Genomic DNA, 21,249 nt, shown 5'->3' on the forward strand with positions numbered 1-21,249 from the left:
AGCAATTTTTTGAATTTTCTTGACAAGGTGACAGTTTATCTAGTTTTTTCAACGTGTTTTTGGTAATGTCCATCCATGATAGAGATTCAGCAAGTCATTTTTGTTCTTTTTTCTGAAAAAAAATTAGCTACGAATCAAACGAGAGTTTTGCATCTTCATTAGATTCTGATTGGAGCTCATGAGCTGATTAAAAAATCTTTAAAATGAGTAAAAAACTTCCTTTTTTAAGTGTGTGTTGTATAAGTTTATTTAAGCTTTTTTTTAAAAAAAAAGTTGAAACAAATTTCAATTTAGAACCAAAATAATATCTAATTAAACTTTAAACGGTAATTTACAGGCTGGAGAATGAACATTTCTTCATTAAAGTGTTACTAGAGATATGAAACTGACGTGAGGTTTTACATTTACTTTAATATTATCCGCTTGATATTTACAAGAGGGGAATGCAGCAGATGTGCCTCACCAGGGCCAACTAAATCAAAAAATTGTACAAAATTTGATTACTTTTATGTCGTACGCAAAATTTAAAGACGGTACTAAACGTATGTACCTACTTGGAGTACCTATTAAGGTATCCCAAGTAGGTACTTTAGTCTCCAAGTACCTACTTGGTACTTGGAGACTGAAGTACCTACTTGTATTTTTTTTTTAAAAAAAAAATCAGTTTTTTTCCTTCAAAGTTTTATCTTTGATTTTAACAAATACTTGTTTTGTACTAAAACGAACATTTGCAAAGTGAAAGCCCCGTTTAAATTGGAAGAAAAAGCTTTTCTTTAAGAAACTATCCAAACAAATTTCAACTTTAAAGAACTCGATTCTCCGAATACTTAAAATTGATCTAAATTGTCGTGCATACTGAAAAGGATGGAGGTGCTACTTATTGATGGTAAAAAGGCCAAAGGGAATTTGAAGTATAGGTACGAAATAATTTCAGAAAAGAAAAAACTACGGATTTTGATTTTTTTATGTTTGGGATTAAAATGGATATTGGAATTAAAATAAAGTACGATCGAAAAAAAAAAGTTGACGAATTAAAACTCTTAGTAGTTTATATAGTTTTAGATCTAAATGTGGGTACGTGCGTATCTGCGATTTACAGCACCGATTTTAACCCTAAAAGGACGGGAAAAAAAAGTTACGTTAAGGACGGCTGGGGTATTAAACTACCCCAACTGAAAATATAGGTTTTTATACAAAATATGTTGAACTTTTTAAATTAAAATACGTGCTTTTAACAGAAATATCAAATTTCTCAATTTTTTTTTAAATAAAAGTGATACTTGACACAATTTATTTAAATAAAAACAAAATATATCTTTTAAATAAGGCAACTATTGCAAACAATTTTGCTATGAGCCTTGCAAACAGAATGACTACATGATGCACATTGCAGACGGGTTTTTCTGTCATGAACACGAGGACACATATAGCATCTTTTTATGAGCTGCTCTTGAATTGGTTGGCCTTGATTTAATAGGTTATTTTGTGCAAATACTTGTCGAAGATTATTATTTGCAACTATTGGTGGAAGATCATTAGCATCAAATGTTTTAATAAGACTTTTTGATAATTCTTTTAAAAATTCTCTTCTTCTGTGAGAAGCCCCATTATGGTCCATAATAATGTCATTACTGTGATGGAAGGTTGATAATATTACTGCTTTGTTTTTCTTAGGTACATAAGAAACTATAGTAGATTCATTTTGAAAACCAAAAATCACTTGAAGATAACTCATTTAAACCAAAAATAATATTATTAGCCTCGACTGCAGCATTTCTTCTTGGGCGACTCATTATATTATGTTTATTCTAAAAAATAGTTTAAGTGTTTATCAAACCAAATATGTGAAAAATATATAACAAACATTTTAGGCATTATTATTTTGTATCAATAATATAAATATTTTTGACATAAAAATAAAATATATGCAACACGAGCACACTATTGTTGTTACAGTGATTGTATATATATAATGAATATATGGTATAATTTACTCATAAAAAAGATAAGTAATACCCTATACCTATCAAAAAATAACTAAAAAAAACAAGCAAGTGTTAAACTAAACATAATTTATATAACTATTTATTGATTCACTAACTAAAAAATGAGAAAACTTGCATGGGGTATAAAAATACCCAAACCGTCTTTAACGTAAGTAAATTTTCAACCAACAATATTATTGTCAATTGATTAGTAAAACAAAAACATTTTACACTAACAACTTCCTTAAATGATAATAAAAGATGTTCTGAAGTGGCAGTTTAAATAGACAAAATTTGTTGATGTGGCAGTTAAAAATAAACTCCTCTGGGGTAGTAAAATATCCCGCCGTCCTTTAAGGGTTAAAGATAAAACCTGTGAACATTTTTTTACCGCGTGCTTGAGGTAGGTGTCGTAAGGATGGATTTTTCTCGTCTTTTTTTTAGAATGTTATATTGACTTAGACAATATTTTAAAAGTAGAGTGTTGTAAGTTTATTATAATTTGTTTTTTTCTCTTTGCATTTACTAACGTTTTTAGTGATTTTATTGCTATTGAAAACTTCATTCCTGTTCTGGTAGTGAATTGACATTGAAGGGGTGATGGGTTTTTTTTCTAACTTTTGAATCAATTTTATATATCTATTTTCTATGTACCAGCCAAATTTCATTAAAAAATAATGACACGCTCATATTCTATTTTTGCACGCAGAAAAAGTACCAAATATTCTTCTGTTGTAGAAGTTGGGGGGGGGGGGGTATTCACGATTATGAGCATTTTGTACATTTGACTTTTTTATTCATTAAAAAATTGTTTTTTTAGAAAAATGAAACTTTATTTAAAATATTGGTGATTTTTTTAAAGTATTCAAAACATGATTTACACACAAACACACACAAAAAAAAACTTTTTCTGTTATTAGTTGAATAAAAATATAACCGAGGCAAAGTAATGCGTTAAAAACAAAACAATGAAGTTCTATTATAAAACCACCGTAAGCCGAACGCTAATTTTTTAAGTTGGTTGCAGTTTTCTTAAGCATTCCTTATAATGAATTTTTGTCACTTAAATGGGCATAACTTTTAATAGAATCATTAGTTTTTTATGAAATTTTTACCATCGTAATACTGATTTAAAGCTCTTTACAATGATGTATAATAATTATATATTTGAATAGTTTAAAAATTTTGCACACGTACCTACTAAATAAAAAGAGAAATGTGAAAAATAAGCCGTCACTTACGGTTGCAAGCATTTCTAGGATAAACAATAGTGCAGTTGAATCATCAAGATATATCATATCAAAAAATATGCTTGGGCAAGACCTTTTCTTGGCTCCCTTACCAATACTAGTTTTACTATAGATTGGTGTTGGAAAAGGGGGCTTAGTGAAAGTCTCGCCCCAATACATTTTTTTCCTGTTAAGGGCCCTGTTCAAGTCTTTCAGGTATTGAAATACCTAAATCTACTGTATGATTACAAAAAAAAAAAAGATAAATTAAGAATGAAATTTGTATCTGCCTGTAAAACCAGGCTTAATAGATAAAAGATTTATAATCTTCCTAAAAATAATTTTGAAAAAGAGATTGTCGAAAAGAGATTGCTGAAAAGAGAAAAAAAGATTGCCGACTTCCTAAAAATAATTTTGAAAAAGAGAATGCCGAAACCCGGGATTGAACCAGGGACCTTCAGATCTTCAGTCTGACGCTCTCCCAACTGAGCTATTTCGGCATATACGTATTTTATAAATTAAGTATTATTTTTAAATAAAATAATTACTGCTTAATGTTAAAGTTCGTCTCAAAAGAAATAAAGTGAAAAACCCACGGTTGTTAGTTTTTTCTACTTTTGAGAAAAATTAAATTTTGTGTTCGAAGACTTTATTAGTCTTTAATGTTAAATATTTATAATCAGTTTAATATTGCCTGATATCGGGTTTTTTTATATGGATATTGTCAGAAGTAACAGTTAATTATCTGTGGTTTTTCCCGTTTAGTCTACAAATAGGCATACAATTATCATACCATTCTATGGTCATTTTTACTTTTTTGATTGAAAATTAGCATTGATATTGATATCCTAAAACACATCAGTATATATTAATGCCAAAAATAAAAAATTCCTTTATGATATGCTCATATAAAATAGATCGTGCATTTTTATATCAATTAGACTCAGACATGCACACACAAAATATCATTTCTATCGTATATCAATTTGAAATGTTTTTTCTAAAAATGGTATTTATTATTTAATTACGTCACCCAATTTGGCATAAAACTGTCAACTCATTTGGTTTTAAAATATCAATTTTTAATATGGCAAATTAAACTTGACAAGTTAAATCTGACGCATGCATCAGCATGAAAATAGCATAGTTTAATATATATTTGACAGTTTTATAATTTTAAAAGCTACTTCTAAGAAAAACATTGAAGGGAAAAGACATTTTCAAAGCCTCAAAATGATATCACCAGTTTAGTAGTACTTCAAAAAATTTAATGGTAAGAAAATCTGTACTTTTTAATAGCTAATTTGTTATTTTTTTGGACTGCGAGTTTTGATAAACAAATGACAAAAGTAGTTAAAGCATCTATGTTAATTGACATATGCTGATGCCAATTGCAATATAATATTTATCGTATTGTAGGGGCGTAACTAGTTTGGGGGCGGAAGTTGGTGGTGTCACTCCATCAAAAGTAAAAAGCGATAAATTTAATATGTACTTCATGGAACAATTAACATAAATATTTCTAAAATATTTATTTCAAAAATATTGAACAATTACAAAAGCACAATAACAACGAAGACGCAAAAACATATTTTTATACCATGCGTTTATTTTATAATTAAAATATATTCTTTCCGGCTTTGGAGGCTGCAAACTCTGAAATAAAGTTGTTAAGTCTTATATTTTTTATTGCCTCATGTTCTATGGCTAATATACACTAAGATTGCTGAGCCGCGATAAAATCCCATTCTACAATAAACTTTAAAAAGTCTAGGGATGCCCAACCAGTAGTACTTCAAAAAACTTGATTGTAACATTAGCAGCTTTTAAGTGTCTTCGCAATCTTGGTATCTCCAAAAGAAGTACTGTTTCTGAGATCTCATCATAAAATTTGTAAATTTTGATGTAGCCAACTTAAGTCAGGGGCGGGTTTAAGGGGGGGCTAAGGGGGTAGTAGCCCCCCCCCCCTTGGGACAATGTTATATTTTTTTTAAAGCGAGTAATAAAATATATCAATGATCTTTATATGCATAAGTTATGCATAAATGCATATACATAAGTTATGCTACATAACTCAGTTTTAGTTTTATTGGAAAAACGCTTGAATGCTTCTTGCATTTTTAAGTTAATAAGTTTCTAAACCATAATGCATTGTAACTTAGATTGTTATTATAAAGCGGTGTCATATAGTTTGCATTGTAGTTTATTCTTCTGTATTTGTTTATAACCATGTTTTTTATTTTTATTTTTTAGTTTTAAATTTAATTTTTTAAATTTTAAGGGATATTTTTAAGTTTTATGTGTTGTATGTCAAGTGTTATTTTAAAGTTTTACACAAAATTTTTAACAAATGAGCAATGCCAATGGAAATGGTAAAAACCCAGTTAATGCAAAAAGAAAACAAGTCAATATTTCTACATATTTTAACAAGAAACACATTTTATCAGAACAAGTTAATAAAACAGAGAACTTAATCATTCTGATACCGTGCACTTCTCAATTATCTGAAAATGAAAAAAACACTGCTTGCAGTATCGAAAAAGATATTTTAGAACCTTTAACTTTTATTGAGGATATTGGATATTATATAAACTCAAAGTCTTTAAATCAGAATACAAGATATAGATTAGTTAAAAAAAAATTGGTTGCCTGGATCTGATTTTATTTATCCTTTTTCAACACATGTTAAAAAAGGCAAAGAAGTAAAGCGATACTTAAATCAATCTCACTTAATGAAATTCCCTTGGTTAGTATATTCATCATTAAATCTGGGTTATTCTGTAAATTTTGTGTACTTTTCCTTGTTAACAATACTGGAGGATTAAGAAATACTGAACCTTTAAAAAAGTTAGTCACTGTACCATTAAATACATTTGCTAAACTATTAGGAAAAGATGGCGATCTAGAATCCCACCAAAATAATTTATATCACAAAAATGCAATTTTACAAGCTAATGAGTTTTTAATCCGTTATGAGCAGCCAGAAAGAGAAGTTCTTAACTTGATTGACAGTGAAAGAAAGAGGCAAATAGTTGAAAATAGAGAAAAAGTTACTCCTATTATTGAGTCAATAATTTTTTTAGCTAGACAAAACATTCCTTTTAGAGGGCATAGGGATGATGGAGAATTATTAATTAATTCTAGTTCAAAATCATCCGTTATCAATGAAGGGAACTTTAGAGAACTTTTAAGATTCCGAATAAAATCTAGTGATAAGATATTAGAAAATCATCTTAACATAACTCATGCCAAAGCCACATATATAAGTAATACTATTCAAGTTATTACTTATGTTTCTTTTTTAAAGATGGTTTCCGGTAAAAATTGACATCAATTAAACTTTTGTTGGTAACAAATAAGAAATTAATAAACAAGCGGCTTTAAAAAGCTTGGCGTGGGTAAGAAAAGTTATTAAGCACGCATTAGGTTCTCCCCTATATTAAGCACGCGAGAGAATGAGTAGAACCATTAAGAGTAGTCCATAATTTACGTCAACCAACTTTGACCAATTTTACCCCCATCGTAATGCTTTTGTAACAAGATCCGTAGTTTAAAGACGACCCTTTATGTGAATTAAAATGTTAGAGACAAATACGACTAAATAGACGTAAAATACGACTAGGTAAATTTTTAAACTTTAGCCCCCCCCCCCCCCCTTGGTAAGTGTCCAAACCCGCCCCTGACTTAAGTTTTTTAGAATTTGCCAAAAGCAAACTATTTTTATGCAATCTCAAATAATAAGCCACATCTTGACAAGACTTCGATCTTTGAAAATCTTGGAAAAAGAAAAAGTTATGCTAGCGATATAATTTTTTTCCTAACTTTCATATCTTTGTTTGTTCTAGATGTTTAGGTATTGGGTGTCACCCCAAAATGGATGACACCCGGGGTGGACCGCTCGCACCGCCCCTTGGGTACTCTTCTATCTTATTGTCTGATGCCTGTCGATAAATTCTATTGTTACACTACTTTTAGCTAGACGATATGATACAAGACGATATGATACAAGACGACTCGATACAAGATTATACGATGCAAGACAAAGCAAGACCAAACGAAACTGAGTGTCACCTCGTACAATTTAATTGTAGAACAAGACTAAGTTATTGAAATTATAATTTGAATAAGAAACTCGAGACTTGAATGTTTTAAAACAAAAATTTTTTATTAAATAAATAAAAATACATATCAAAGATGAGAACAAATTATCTAAACTTATACCATTTTGTAGCTTATTCACAGCAGCTGTGATTTATTATAGAAACCTTTAAATTCTCTTTAACAAATTCAATATAATTTACAAAAGTCGAAATGATATTAAGGGTTGTTGTGAATGACTTTCATGTAAATTTGTTGTTGTGTTGAGAAATTATATTGTAGCCTTTTAAATCTTCTTAATCATATTTGTCTTATTCTTCTTAATTTTATTTGAAGTGCAGCTACCCAGGACGAAAAGTTCTATAGAATTTCTATAAAACTGTTTTAATTCTATAGGAGTCCTATAAAAATAATTGAGTTCTATAAAACTTCAATAGACAATTTCTTGAAGTCTATAGAAATTCAAAATATTTTTTGTTGTCAGATACTGGAAGTCTCGTCAAAGTTGTGTCTGTCAGATACTGGAAGTTTCGTCAAATTTGTGTCTGTCAGATACTGGAAGTCTCGTCAAAGGATGTGCGAACGACAATCAAAATAAAATTAAACACTGCGTCGAAAGTTAAGATTTAAAATATGAAAGATGTTATCAGAATGTACATATTGTGAGGAGGGAGAACTAAAGTAAAAACAACGATCGATAAAAAATATAACAAGATGGTTCACCAATTCTTTGTTTTAAAAGTTTATAAATGCACTTTTTCTTCTTTTTACTCCCAATAACAAATATTCCTTGTAACATATGATGGTTTATAACATATCATAAAAAATCTATAAAATATTCTGCTATATTCCGTCGATTCCATAGACCATCTGAAATAATAATAGAAAATATTTTCTATAGACTTTCGAAAAATATAATATATAGAAACTTCTATATACTTTCAATTGCATACTCTATAGACTTTTGATAGTTGAATTTCTATAGGCAATATGTTTCAAAAGCCTATAGAAAATAGGATTGATTTTTTTATATAGAAAATCTATACAAATTTTTTCCTGGGTTAACAAATTGCAAAATAATCAGATTATGTAATCGGTCCAACAAGAAGCTTTTAAGATGTCAAGGGAACAACCAACCATTGGATGTAAAAAGCTTTAAATGTAAAAAGGTTAAAAATGAAAAAAGAGCGCAAATGTTTAAGATGAAGCACACATTTCAAAAGAGATTATTTTCCGTTTATTTTCGATTGATTTTCTTTTAAACTAAAGGATTATAGCAAAATGAATTTATTTACCACTAAAAAAAAATTCGCAAACGAAAAAGATCTCAGAGTTTATACAAAAATTTCTCATTTTTTTCCTTTTAATACATCGCAAAAAATAATCTTAAAGAGATGCAATTACAAAAAATAATCCAGAGACAAATCACAAAAGAAAAAAAAAAAAAAAAAACCTAGAAGAGATCACAAAAGATAATTTAGAGGAGGCTCATCGCAAAAAATGATAAAATAGAAGTATTTCTCTTACTTTCAAATAAATTAAAATAAAATTTTTTTCATAAGAAATCGTAGAAGAATCTTCACAAGATTTCAAACTTAACTCCTCGCTTTACTAAACGATCGACTAACCCAGTACCCTTAAAGGCTGAACCAGCAGTGAGTACACCACCTCTGCAAGTTAAAGAAAATTAGTAAGACGAAAGTAAAGACACCACCATAAAACACAGCAACATCGAGTTTAACTCACCTGTTTCTTAGATTATCATCTAGAATAGTTTTGGCGCATGCAGTGACGCATATAGAAGTAAAAATATAACCAATTTCTAAAATGAAAAAAAAAAAAAAAATTGTAAACAACCTTTCAATCGACAAGCATTTCAAAATATTAACCTTTAAGTTTATCTAACCTGGCCCAATAATTTGCATGGATAATCCTTTATCTGGTTTTCCAGCAGTAGTACTAAAATTTAAAAACACTCTTAAATTCTGTTTTTGCATGTGACAATTCATAAAAATAAATTAGTTTTAAGTACTTTTTCTACTAACACCTGATGATCAAAAATTGAGACAAAATTTAAATCAATTTATGTATGCTATTCATAATCATACAATTGAAATAAATTAGTGTATTTATAGGGAATTTACTACTCTATTAAAATTATATTATAGTTTTAAAATATTAATTAAAATGGCTCCGTATAAAACAAGTTTGCAAGAAGACCTAAGAAAACGCATTTGCCAATTTAGAAATTCGCATCTGGAAAAGCCAAAAATCTTCACAGTAAAACATTTTCTAGATGAAGGAGCATCGAAAGCGACCATATATTGTGCTCTAGAACGTGTAGATAATAATTTAGGCTATCAACAAAAAAAAGGAAGCGGTCCAAAGATAAAATATTAGATATTACAAGAAGAAAAAATTCCACATCGAAGCGAAAGCCAACTAGCTCGAATCAAACCTTTGTGTTGGCATATATATCGCAATTTTGATTTTGTCTTGGATGACGAATAAAATTTCACATATGCGAATACAAAATTGGCTGGCAACGATGGCTTCTATTCTAGCGACGTGTCATCTACAACTAGCGACGTCAAATTCAAAAGAAAGAAGAAGTACGAGGAAAAGGTGCTAGTCTCTTTGATTATATCGCCCAAAGGGACTTTAAAATCAATGTTTTTTGAAAGTGGCCAGGCAATCAACAAAAAAGCATACATTGGATGTCTCCTCAAGCGGTTAATACCCTTCATTGATGAACAATATAAAAATGAAGAGTACTTGTTCTGGCCAGATTTAGCTAGCTCGCACTATGCAAAGGAAGTGGTTTCTTTTCTCGATGCCAATAACATCAAATACCTGCCAAAGGTAAAAAAATCCACCCAATGTACCAAAAGCTCGACCAATTGAGGACTTTTGGGGTCAGTTGAAACCCTCAGTCTACGAGGATAATTGGCAAGCAACAAGCATTCCTCAACTCAAACGGCGTGTCGTGGATTGTCTTAACAAAATGGATCTGGAAGTGGCAAAACGTTATGCCTTAATGACTTCAGTTCATCTAGGTCGAATTGCTTTTAATGATGTTATTGAAAACCAATAAATATACTTTTTTAAATATCTTATAATTGTTTATAAATTTATTTTAAATTAAATTTGATAGCTATGTAACTATGGCTATAATAACAATTTTAAAGTTGTCTCATTTTTTAGTCATCAGGTGTTATGTAAAAACTGCAAAAATTTCGAAACGATTAAAGAAAGAAGATTAAACAAATTCACCTGGAATCTGGTTTTACACTGTATCCTTTTCCGTGAAAAACTATTTTAAACCCACCACGTGCCAACTAAAAAGTATGTGGCACGAATTAAAATTTAGTATTTATTGCATAATTTATATCACTATTTTTTAAGCGTGGAAAGGTTATTCCAGAAATATTTTATGCAGAGAGTACACAAATTAAAAATAAAAAATAGGCAAAAAAAACCCTACAACGAAACAAAAAAAAGTTTACATCTTCACGTGTAGGACCCTCGTGCGAAAAAGTGCCAAAGGAAAAAACTTTAGGAAACTAAAAAAAATTAAAGTAAGTTTCAACAAAAAAGATAGCACTAGTCTGTGTATAAGCTCTTAAAAATATAACCATTCCTTTCTTTATTTAAAATCAAATCAATTCAATTACAAATCAATAACAAAGTACAAATCAATTAACTCTAAAACAAAATTAGTGAAAATGATAAAATATTAAACATTTTTTAAAACTCCATTAAAAATACTCAAATAAAAATTGTGGAATTATTACACAAACTTTGAATGTTGTTCATGGAGATTTTATTAGTAGCATTTACTATTTTATCATTTTCTCTAACTTTTGTTGTGCAGTTCATTATTAAATTGGAAATATTGCTTTAGTTGATTTTGAAATAGAATCAAGCACAAATAAATCTGAAAATAAGTCTGAATATAAAAAAAAATATAACACTGATTTGGTAAACCTTTACAATAATACTGCTTCTTTGGCTTGGGATACTTATTTAACACATGAGCAGTTTACAACTTTCAACTTCTGTATCCAGAATAGTTATGACATTCCAGATCCTTTGTATAAAGTATATAAAGAATTCAAACTGAAAAAGAGTTCATGCATAAAGGATGTTTTTGAAATAGAATATTCCAGTGTCAAATGAAAACACAGATCTTCCTATTCCAATTCTAAACGAAACCATTGTTCAGTCAAATTCTATGCCAAATGAAATTACAGACCAGCCTTGTTATTTGACCAATGAATTCCCCTCTCATTATAATCAGATGCCAAATGAAGCTATTGTTCAGCCTATTCTGACACCAATTCAGTCTTGTACAAAGGGTTCTGCTATAATAGTGACAATTATATTTTGCCTTATCCAAAGATATATACTATCAAGTCAAAAGAGAATCGAAGAAAAGTTCAAAAATATTTTGTATTAACTTCACAAGAAGCTATGCAATCGAAATTGAATAATGAGGAAAAGAAAAAAAATAAAGTCAAAGCAACTGAAGAAAAAAGATTAAAAAAGAAAAAAGAAAAAGAACAACAGAAGAAAGAGACACAAAAATTATCTAAAAAAGCTAATTTAGTTCAAGAGATTAATAGCAATTAAAAAATTTCTCAACTGATTTTTTTATTTCCTATTTGATACACTAGCTAGATTCGAATAACAAATAAACACTCTGTTAAAGTACTGCTATAAACCAAGAAAAAAATGTTTTTTTAGCAAAACAGAGTATATTTTACTATACTCTTTTTACTAAAAAATATTTTTCTTAGTATCTAGTTGTTCCTAGTTCATTATTAGGCTATAATCATCTGATAAAATAATACTTTTTGATATATAAGCATTCTTAGATATGTCAGTTTTTGGTTATGAAAGTGGCTCATAATAGGTACATTTCTCAATTTGCTGGCTACTATTTGGTCTACCCGGCCATTAATTGGTACGAAATTGAAATCTCTGTTTAAATACATTTTTCTCTGAATGAAGCATATTTTAGTACTAACTAGGACTTTTTTTAGGTAAAGTCATTTGTCACCAATATAACAGTGAAAAAAAAAAAGCTCCGTTAGGTTAAGGCATTCTTTAAGGCTATCAATAAGAAATTTATGGCCATTAATTGGGCACTTTGCCCTAATAGGATACAGCGTCAGAGGATTCAATACATAAAAAAAGGTCATAAAAAAAGCTTAAAGAAAAGCTCAAAAGTTTAACCAACTTTTTAAATACTATTAAACCCTTAAACTTTTGGATACATTAAAACTTACCAAATCAAATTTTTTTACTAAAAGTTAACAAAATAAAATCCAAAAAAAACATTAACTTTCAAAAGATTTTCTTTGGGATTTATTTTCAGTAGCATTTGAAAGAACTATTTCAACAACTAAATAATGAGAAAATCAGTAAAATACAAGTTGAGGTCAAAGTTTAGTTATTTTCATTCTTGATATTTTTGCTTTCTATGAACTCAGAAGTATGCTTTGCAAAATTTTTTAGATTTTTTATTTATCACTAAACATTATTTATTAACAAAAAATCATAATATGGAAAAGGTACCAAAAATGGATGTTCAAATAGTATTATTTGTAAATTTAACATCTCTGGAATTTGTAAGAATATCATTGTGAATTTTCTTTTCATTAATGCCAATTACTACAGAGAACATATTGGCACTCTTAACTCCATCCCGCACTTTTGGTACCTTTTCTCTTAGCCGGTCACATATATATAAAAAGAGGCTTCAACCTAAAATCATAAAAGTTTTTTATTTTCTGTTAGATAAGAATTTTAAAACTCTCAACATAAGTTAAGAAAACAGAAACAAAAACAGGGGAATTAAAAGCAAATATGAAGCAAACTTCAATAAAATAGCCTTCAATAAACTCGCCTTTTCCAGCAACTTGATGCCAAATGAAAACCTTGTAAATATCCAGATTAAAAGTGCAAACAATATCATAAAAAATGTGACAAAAAATGATGGAGCAGTTAAATAAGCAGCATACTGAATTGGCGTTTGATTGTGATTCACACTCTCATACAATTGGGTGCGCCTGACCACAGAAGGATCAGCACCCAAGAAAGGAACAAACCAACGATTTTCAGATTTAGAAAATCCAGGATATCTAAAAAGTATTGAAAAAACGTTTATGACATTACTAATCTTTTATATAAATACGTATAAGATCAAAAATGATTAAAATATTTAAAATCTGAATTAATATCTAAAACAAGCAACATTTTTCACTAGGTTTAAAAAACATTTATTAGACAACAAAAAATAAAAACGTAAGGTAACAAAAAAAGTTAGTAACTCAAGTTAACAAAAAAAGGTAATAACATAAGGTAACAACCTCATCAAAAGTTTTGGTCCAGTAAACCTGAGCTTTTCTTTAAAAATTGCTTTATGCTGAATTTTCAAATTTTTTCTACTTTGAACACTGTGAATGATAGTTAGATATGTCCCATAGTTACCCTAGAAAAATTAAATTTATTAGCTGTTATATGACAGCAAAATTATATATAAAACTTTAAACATTCTTTTTTTTTCTTTGGCTGAAAGTATAACATAAATACATCCTAAATAATTATACTTATATAAAAATAGAAAACAAAATAAAACCTTTTGTGGTCCGTATAGGTGTATATAACTTTCAGCTGCAGTTAGTTCACCTATCCATTTAAAAAATACATCAATCCAATTATTAATAAATTTTTATGTTAAAACTATATAACAAATTTAAAAGCAGTTTGATTCTTTTACAAACATTTATAAAACAGCATACATCATATTAACAATAAAATATGAATATATGTTATAATAACTGTAAACTATATAACAATTCAATCTATTCAACATTACACTATTATAACTTAAAAAACACATTAACCAAGCAATATAAAAAAATCTATGCGTGTTGATTTACCTTGAAACTTTTCTCTGAGTAATTCTAACCCTACATCAGCTGGTACACTGTCAAAGCCACAAGCACCAACTATGTGTATCCCTTTTTCCTCTGCTTGCTTATGATACTTCAACTGTAACATCTGGAGATACTGAAAATAAAAAAACCTTTTATAAATTAGATCTGTAATTTTAGGTTTCTTTTTAGAAACCATATTGATTTTGTCAGTAGAAAAATTAATAATCATAAAACTAATCAACTTAGAAAAGAAGAAACATTTGTTTCTTGTAATTTTATGAGCTTAAAGAACTTTTTAAATATTGAATAGCTAATGCAAAAATTTTGTCATTGGTCACTAGGTACCTCTATTGTCTTAATCAAAAGGCATCCCTACTGCTACTTTTTATCAATTTACAGCACTTTTCCATTTGTGTATCTTTTTATTTGCCAATTTCTGTTTTGATTTTTTCAAAGAGTTTTTTTGTTTTACATTTTGACACCAGAACAACATCAACGTTCAATCAAAATTTGTTTGTTTGTAGTGAAACACAAAAATCAAAAAAAAAAGAAATTTACAAAAGTTTACTTAAACCATCAAAAAATTGGAGTTGACTTTTAAATTAAACCCTTTAATGACTTAGTTTAAGCCTATTTACCTCAGGTTCACCACTTATATCAACATAATTAGTTGCCATTTCAACACATGCTTTGACAACCTGTTCTCCATACCAACGAAACTAGAAAATTATTATGAAAGAAAATTAGTTTATTTAAAATTAATTTAAATAATCAAATCAAAGTTAAAGATAAACTCAAAATTTTAAGGTTGGATGTAAAATTGTAAAGAATAAAAACTAAAAATTTCGTTTTGAGTCAGGTGTATTCAACAGCTGCTTAAATTTTTGATTTTAGCAATATTTTTAACTAGGAAAAAATATGTAGATCATGTAGTGGTCATATTCTTCATTTTGGAAGTTTTATCTGCAAGAAACTAGCTACAACACTTCCAACTGTTTATAGATGGATTATAGATTGTATGAGTATAAATAATGACCCAGTGAATATTGATCTGCAACAACACCAATTAACTGAGAAAATATATCATATTGTTTGTGAAGATCCAAGTGTCACTATGCATAATATTATTAATAATGTAGGCATCTCAGATATGATTACTTACAGTATTTGAAATTGTAATCCATTTGCTAGAATAATTTCAAGAAATGTGACTAATAGCTCAACTAAATCTGTTGTCATCTATGGTCTGTTCAAATTTCTCCTCTGTGTGGGTAAATAAAAGGTCATCAGAAAAAAAGGTGCAATCAATTACTCCACCTTTAAGTCTAACAAGATTGTCAGACAAAATCTTGACCTACATGAATTATACCATGTGTAGCAACTTTTGTCCTAGTTACCTACTTTGCAACTAAAATATAAGTTGTAGGTTTTTTTTCATCACAGTTGTAATGCAAAAGTAAATTTGCTATTGCAAGAATCATTTACTTTATTACACAGGTCTTATTCATAACTAAATATACTAGCATAAAACAATTTTTAAAGAAACTCACAAACAAATACTGATAGAATATGGTGATGTTAGCTAATATTGAATCATCTTGGTAATTGTTGCAGTTTTCTATTGCACCATGCATTTTACAAAAATTACTTCATTAGACAATTACTTAGATCATAGAAACTAGAGCCAGTATACATTTTAAAATATTATTTTTGTTTTTAGAGCCTTAAAATTATGTAAGAACAGCTATTTTCATGCTCAAAACATTTTACCTGTAGAACTGAGTTATTGAATTGACAAAACATGACAACCACTACTTAGTACTGTCTAATTACAAAAATGTAACCAAACAATATTCCCTGGTGGCCATCAAGAAGATAGATAAACTAAATAAAATCATTCTAAAAATATTCTTTTACAAGATCAGGTGTAGAATTGAATTGTGAGACATGGAAGAAAATAACATTATGAGACCAGCTGGAAACATTTATCATGTAAGATCAGGTGAAAATTTTTATCATGTAAAGGGGAAAAATTTATCTTATAAGTATTATTAAGTAGAACTTTGAATGGTAGCTGTATAAGAACTTAAAGTAAACAGCTAAGTGAAAAAACTTACAGGACCAACGCAATTTATAACTATGCGACTTTGTCTACACATTTCACGCACAGATTCTTCATTAGAACTATCTGCAATTATAATACCAACTTCCCCACGCGTATTCCAACCTATAATATTAAAAACAATAATTTCTTATTCTTAGTGCAAGCATCTTTTTTTTTTTATGATATAAATGTGTACTATACTCCAGATTATGTTTTTTTATTTAAACTAAACTTTCTTTATAATTTGACTTAACATATACACTACCGGTCAAAAGTTTAAGCTCACTGTTTTTGCACTATATGCACTAGGCACTATTGTTTCATAGTGCCTAGTGCATATTACACATTATTTTTGTACTGCAAGAATTCACTCGACATATATTTTTCTTTTTGTTTTTCTTTAAATACAGGTGAGTAGAAAATTTTTTGTAATAAATATTGCAACTGTTACAGAAACAGTCATCTATATTGAAACTGTCATCTAAATTGACAATTGTCATCTAAATTTTTAAACTATGAGAAAAAATACATTTTTAATGTTTTAATAGTAAAAAAAAATGAGTCAAAGAGCAGAAATGAGTTCAGAAACACAAGCAGTCATTGTGGCATTACACAAAGAAGATAATTCAACGCCAAAAATTGCTTCTAAAAATTGTTTATCAAAGTTCAGTCAATGGAGGATTGCAAAGAAAGCATGAAAGTGGGTGCAATAAGAGCCATCATCATTTTAGAAGGCCTTAAACAACTTTAATACAAAAGGGCAAATTCATCTGTGTTCAAAGCAAGAACTGTACCCTTACAGCTTCTGAAATTCGAGAGTAACTCAACTCCATCTTAAAAACACGAATATGTTTCAACAGCACAGTGACCTCTAGTAATTGCAATTTAAAAGGATGCATAATTAATCAATGTGTTATTTCAACAGTCTAGCATAGTAGAGGGTTGGTCATTTGCAGGAGACATAGTTGGTAATCTTGTGCAAATTGAAATATTATTGGCAAAAACAAGATGATTTGCAGGAAACATAGTTGGTAATCTTGTGCAAATTGAAATATTATTGGCAAAAAAATGAATTACAAAAATTCTCTAACAACACGTTTTTCTTTGTGGGAAACAGCTTGTGGATTGTGGATTTGTTATTCAGCAGGAAAATAATCCCAAGCTTAATTCTAAATTTTGCCAGACTTACATTTCAGTCTATTGCATATATTTTAGCTATCCTTGTTTAAAGTAAAACAAAGAGAGCTAAAATATATGCAATAGACTTTTCAATCACCTAGTTGTAACTCAATTATGCTATTGTGGGACAAGTTGTATAGAAACAGGAGGATAATGCAACCAACCAATACAAAACAGCTGTGCAAATTTCTAAAAACTTTTTGGAGTAAAAATACAATGGAATCATCTGATAAACTAGTTGCAAGAATGCCCATGGAATGCACTGCTTTTATACAGACAAAAGGTGGATATTTTGAAGAATCAAATATATAAAAAAAAATCTTCAGAAGTTTTGTAAGAGTCAACATATTTTGTTTAAAATGATTATTTGTCTGTAAATAATCCTAGAAAAAGACAGTAGTTAAAGAAAATCTTGGCTTTCATTAAATTTAGTTAAAACTGTGAGGTGAACATAAACTTTTGACTGGTAGTGTATATATAAATAAACCTATATTACTGTCTTACACACATAGCTAAGAGTAGTTACTATTTTAGTGTAGTAGCTATTTAAATAATTAGCAGACCTTAGGCTATGTAGTAAATAAATCATCTTTTGTTATTCCATTTTATTGAATGTACACTGAACAGTTTTAAAAATGGCAGTCATAACACTTAGTATTAGAAACCTTAAGCATTTCAATTTTAATATGTAAACACTTATAGTACAATTAACTACCTAATTGTATAACCCTAGTTAACTTTAGAACAAAGAGTTTTAACAAGCTTAATTATGTTTCTTTTAGAGCATTTCTGCTGAAGTAACAGTTTTTTTTTATCATTAACAGTACACTGAGATAGAAAAACTGCTACTATTTTTGACATGAAGAGAGCCTATTAGCAGATTTAAAGTAATTTTATCTAAATATGAAAATCTGGACCAAATCCCATATGAATTACCTAAAGTTTATCTAAAAATAACTATTTTTCATTAAGAATTTTATTAAATCAAAAAGTAAACCTATATGCTTTTGAATTGCTATGCAGAAGTGCTAAAAGATTGTTTTAAATTGAAGCGGGCTTACTTGACATTTCTAATTGATAAGTAAATGAAAATAGTCTACCCACAATTATTTTGAAAATTTTCTAGACTTCAATTTTATATGATTAGACAAGTTTGAGTAACAAATTTTGAAACTTGAAAATTTGAACAGTATTTGTTTAATCTAAACATATCTGTTTTATAGTATTTTTAAATTAAACTATAATTTTGAGATTATATAGTGATAAATATAATGCATTTGAAAAAAATAATCCTTTCTACTTTCACATAGTATTTCTTTCAATTATGTTTTTGTTTAAATGTTTTAATTAGGTTTGTATAGAAAATTGTCTAAAATTCAAATAAATATTTTTCTACTTCTACTATTATATTTCTGCTTGAAAATACAGAAATAACTTTAACCTCACATTTTTAGTTAAAAATAACGAAGCTCAATAATTCTGCCTTATTTAAAATTTTTGTTTCCAAAAAAAATGTGACACATTGTATATAAACAATTGCTCAAGCACTTAGCATTCAATAATTAATATCTTTACTAATTCAAGCTGTGATAGAAATCAGACTTTTTCTAATTAGACATCATAGACAAAAACAAATGTAAGTAATCATACTAACATATTTGTATGCATTAAATGTGCTCAATTTTTAAATTAAATTGCTATATTAATAATGACCTAGGTTATTCTTTCTTACAGCCTTTTTTCTTATGTTGACTTTTTTCTGATTAAATAAGATGGTTTCTTTGTTAAAGGTTCTTCCTGATTTACTGGGAATACTTAAATAATTCATGAAGACAGTTGTATGTGTGAATGCTGCTGTGTTTAGCTGGTCACCAACCAGCACTTCAAGTAGATTTCTGAAACAAGCAAAGACCACAATCTGAACTGAAATTTTTACAGAAAAATTTTTGAGGAAATGAAGATTTCCTCTCAAAAAAAACATCCTTAACAGGTTATGTATGTTAATATGAACAGCACCATTAACACCAGGACTGTTTATAACCTACTCCAGTTGTTTGTAATGAGCAACACAAGTCAAAACCAAAACCAAAAGCACACCAAACCAAGAGGACATTCTGACAAATATTGTAACATTAAAATATCTAAAATGTACACTTACAAGCTACAGTATCTGTCAATAATATTTTATATTTTCTCAGCAGGATTTTATATAAAAATGATCTTATTTGAAATGTTAACCTATAATTAAATAGACTCATTTCAATACTTCTTCAATGATCATTTATGATGTAATATATGCTTAATAAGTTTACATACTGATTATAAAAACTAATTTTATAATCACTATATAAACTTATTAATTTTTATATAAAATTGTTATAAGTTTTTAGATATTTTTTAGTTATATCTGTGAAAAATACTACTATTCATAAAATTTATTAACTCCTGTATTACATACCACATTCTTTTTCTATAACATCAAAAACCTTCTCCAATTTCAACTTTGATCTCCCAGCAATAGCAATTTTTTTTCCCTGGCATGTTTTAACAACTTCAGCAGCAACATATTTTCCAGTGTAGCCACTTGCTCCATAAACAGCTATATCGTATGGTCGCTCAGCCATTACTGTATTGTTTGAAATTGTTTCCTGTTTTAAAAAATGCAAAAAAGAAGATAACTTAAAAATGCTCATTCACAAGAAGTTTAAAGCTTATCTAAACACATATCCTTACTATTGTGAAATAAATTTCTGTTTACTTTACTTTTATCAATTTACAAACAGATCATATATCACATAAAAGAGTAAAACTTTAAAAATTCAAATGTAATACATTATGTATATGATTGTAACAAGTAAAGATAAAAATAAAAAAAAAAAACTGTTTATAAGGGAAAAAAAATAATATAAAGTATAATACCCCAAACTAATGACAAAATACAACTTAATCATAGTATTTCAAACAAAAAAACTCCTCAACTCAGCTTAATAAATTTAAACTTGTAACGTTTTTTGAGCGGTATTCATCTTCCCCTCCCCTTCTTCTATTCTTTTCTCTTCTCCACTCTCCTCTTCCTTTTCATTTTTTTTAAGTAAACATCTCACATATTCCACAATTAAGATAACTTAATTGAGGAAGGAGGGGGGGGGGGGGGGGAGGAACGGGAAAGGAAGGGGGAAAAGTATGAGTTTAATAAATATGGATTGAGAAGGATCTTATTTTTATTTTTTCATGTTTACCTTTCAAGATACTAGCGAAAAAACGTGTCTAACATGTTATTGTTGTTGCGTTCTTATGTAATTTCAACTGTTGTCAATTTTTTTTCCTAAAAAAGAACTTGTATATCTCTGCCACTAATGAACAGGGCTATAGTGAGTATTTTTTCATGATTAACTTAATTTTTCAAAATTACTAGATAAAAAATAGAGTCGCATCCGTATGCTTCTAGTGCACAGTAATTAGAGCATTATATCAGCTTAAATATAATCTTGTGTCCAAAGGTGATGTAATGTTCTCGGGCAATTACTTAATGTAAATGAAAAAAACCATTACAGAAACTGATTTCATAAAAGGAGGTATTTCAAATGAATTAAAAACAATTTTTGAAATTAACAGTAATTTAAGTCCATTAATTACTTTAAACTTTTCATAAGAAGGTTTTTAAATAACGGGCAAAGTGGGCAATAGAACAATCGACTGTTGATTACTGT

General features: G+C 28.6%; 1 protein-coding gene, 1 non-coding gene and 1 pseudogene across 4 annotated transcripts; 1 reads left to right on the plus strand and 2 right to left on the minus strand.

Annotated features, from left to right (window-relative positions):
- Positions 1–3,641: 3,641 nt before the first annotated feature.
- On the minus strand, positions 3,642–3,714 carry Trnaf-gaa (transfer RNA phenylalanine (anticodon GAA)). The gene has a single exon. It is a non-coding gene; the product is annotated as a tRNA-Phe (tRNA).
- Positions 3,715–5,280: 1,566 nt separating this feature from the next.
- On the plus strand, positions 5,281–6,542 carry LOC149881078 (uncharacterized; annotated as a pseudogene).
- A 1,468-nt stretch (positions 6,543–8,010) lies between these two features.
- LOC145194200 (saccharopine dehydrogenase-like oxidoreductase) lies at positions 8,011–20,652 on the minus strand. Of its 3 annotated transcripts, none has more exons than XM_090069336.1 (13): positions 20,459–20,652; positions 19,998–20,187; positions 16,374–16,483; positions 14,895–14,975; positions 14,260–14,389; positions 13,956–14,005; positions 13,687–13,808; positions 13,224–13,458; positions 10,819–10,875; positions 10,586–10,650; positions 9,219–9,271; positions 9,059–9,134; positions 8,011–8,982 (listed from the first exon to the last, which is right to left on the minus strand). In XM_090069336.1, the coding sequence occupies exons 2-13, from the start codon at positions 20,161–20,163 to the stop codon at positions 8,892–8,894; spliced, it is 1,236 nt and encodes a 411-aa protein (XP_089925462.1). In that variant the 5' UTR covers positions 20,164–20,187; positions 20,459–20,652; the 3' UTR covers positions 8,011–8,891. The 3 variants fall into 3 exon arrangements, with proteins under 3 accessions (XP_089925462.1, XP_089925461.1, XP_089925460.1); XM_090069335.1 differs by having other exon boundaries at positions 20,519–20,641; XM_090069334.1 differs by lacking the exon at positions 20,459–20,652 and having other exon boundaries at positions 19,998–20,232.
- Between the last annotated feature and the right edge of the window lie 597 nt (positions 20,653–21,249).

Source organism: Hydra viridissima, unplaced genomic scaffold (genome assembly GCF_058129835.1).
Source record: "Hydra viridissima isolate aposymbiotic clone 2 unplaced genomic scaffold, HvirCarnegie_v1 scaffold_12, whole genome shotgun sequence".
Taxonomy (NCBI): domain Eukaryota; kingdom Metazoa; phylum Cnidaria; class Hydrozoa; order Anthoathecata; family Hydridae; genus Hydra; species Hydra viridissima.

Excerpts from the sequence above, each read along its gene's own strand:
- LOC145194200 (XM_090069334.1), bottom strand. The coding sequence starts at position 20,232 with ATGAGCATTTTTAAGTTATCTTCTTTTTTGCATTTTTTAAAACAGGAA. Across the intron at positions 16,484-19,997 it reads TGTTATAGAAAAAGAATGTG|GTTGGAATACGCGTGGGGAA; the intron begins GTATGTAATACA and ends TTAATATTATAG. Across the intron at positions 14,390-14,894 it reads ATATAAGTGGTGAACCTGAG|TATCTCCAGATGTTACAGTT; the intron begins GTAAATAGGCTT and ends TTTTATTTTCAG.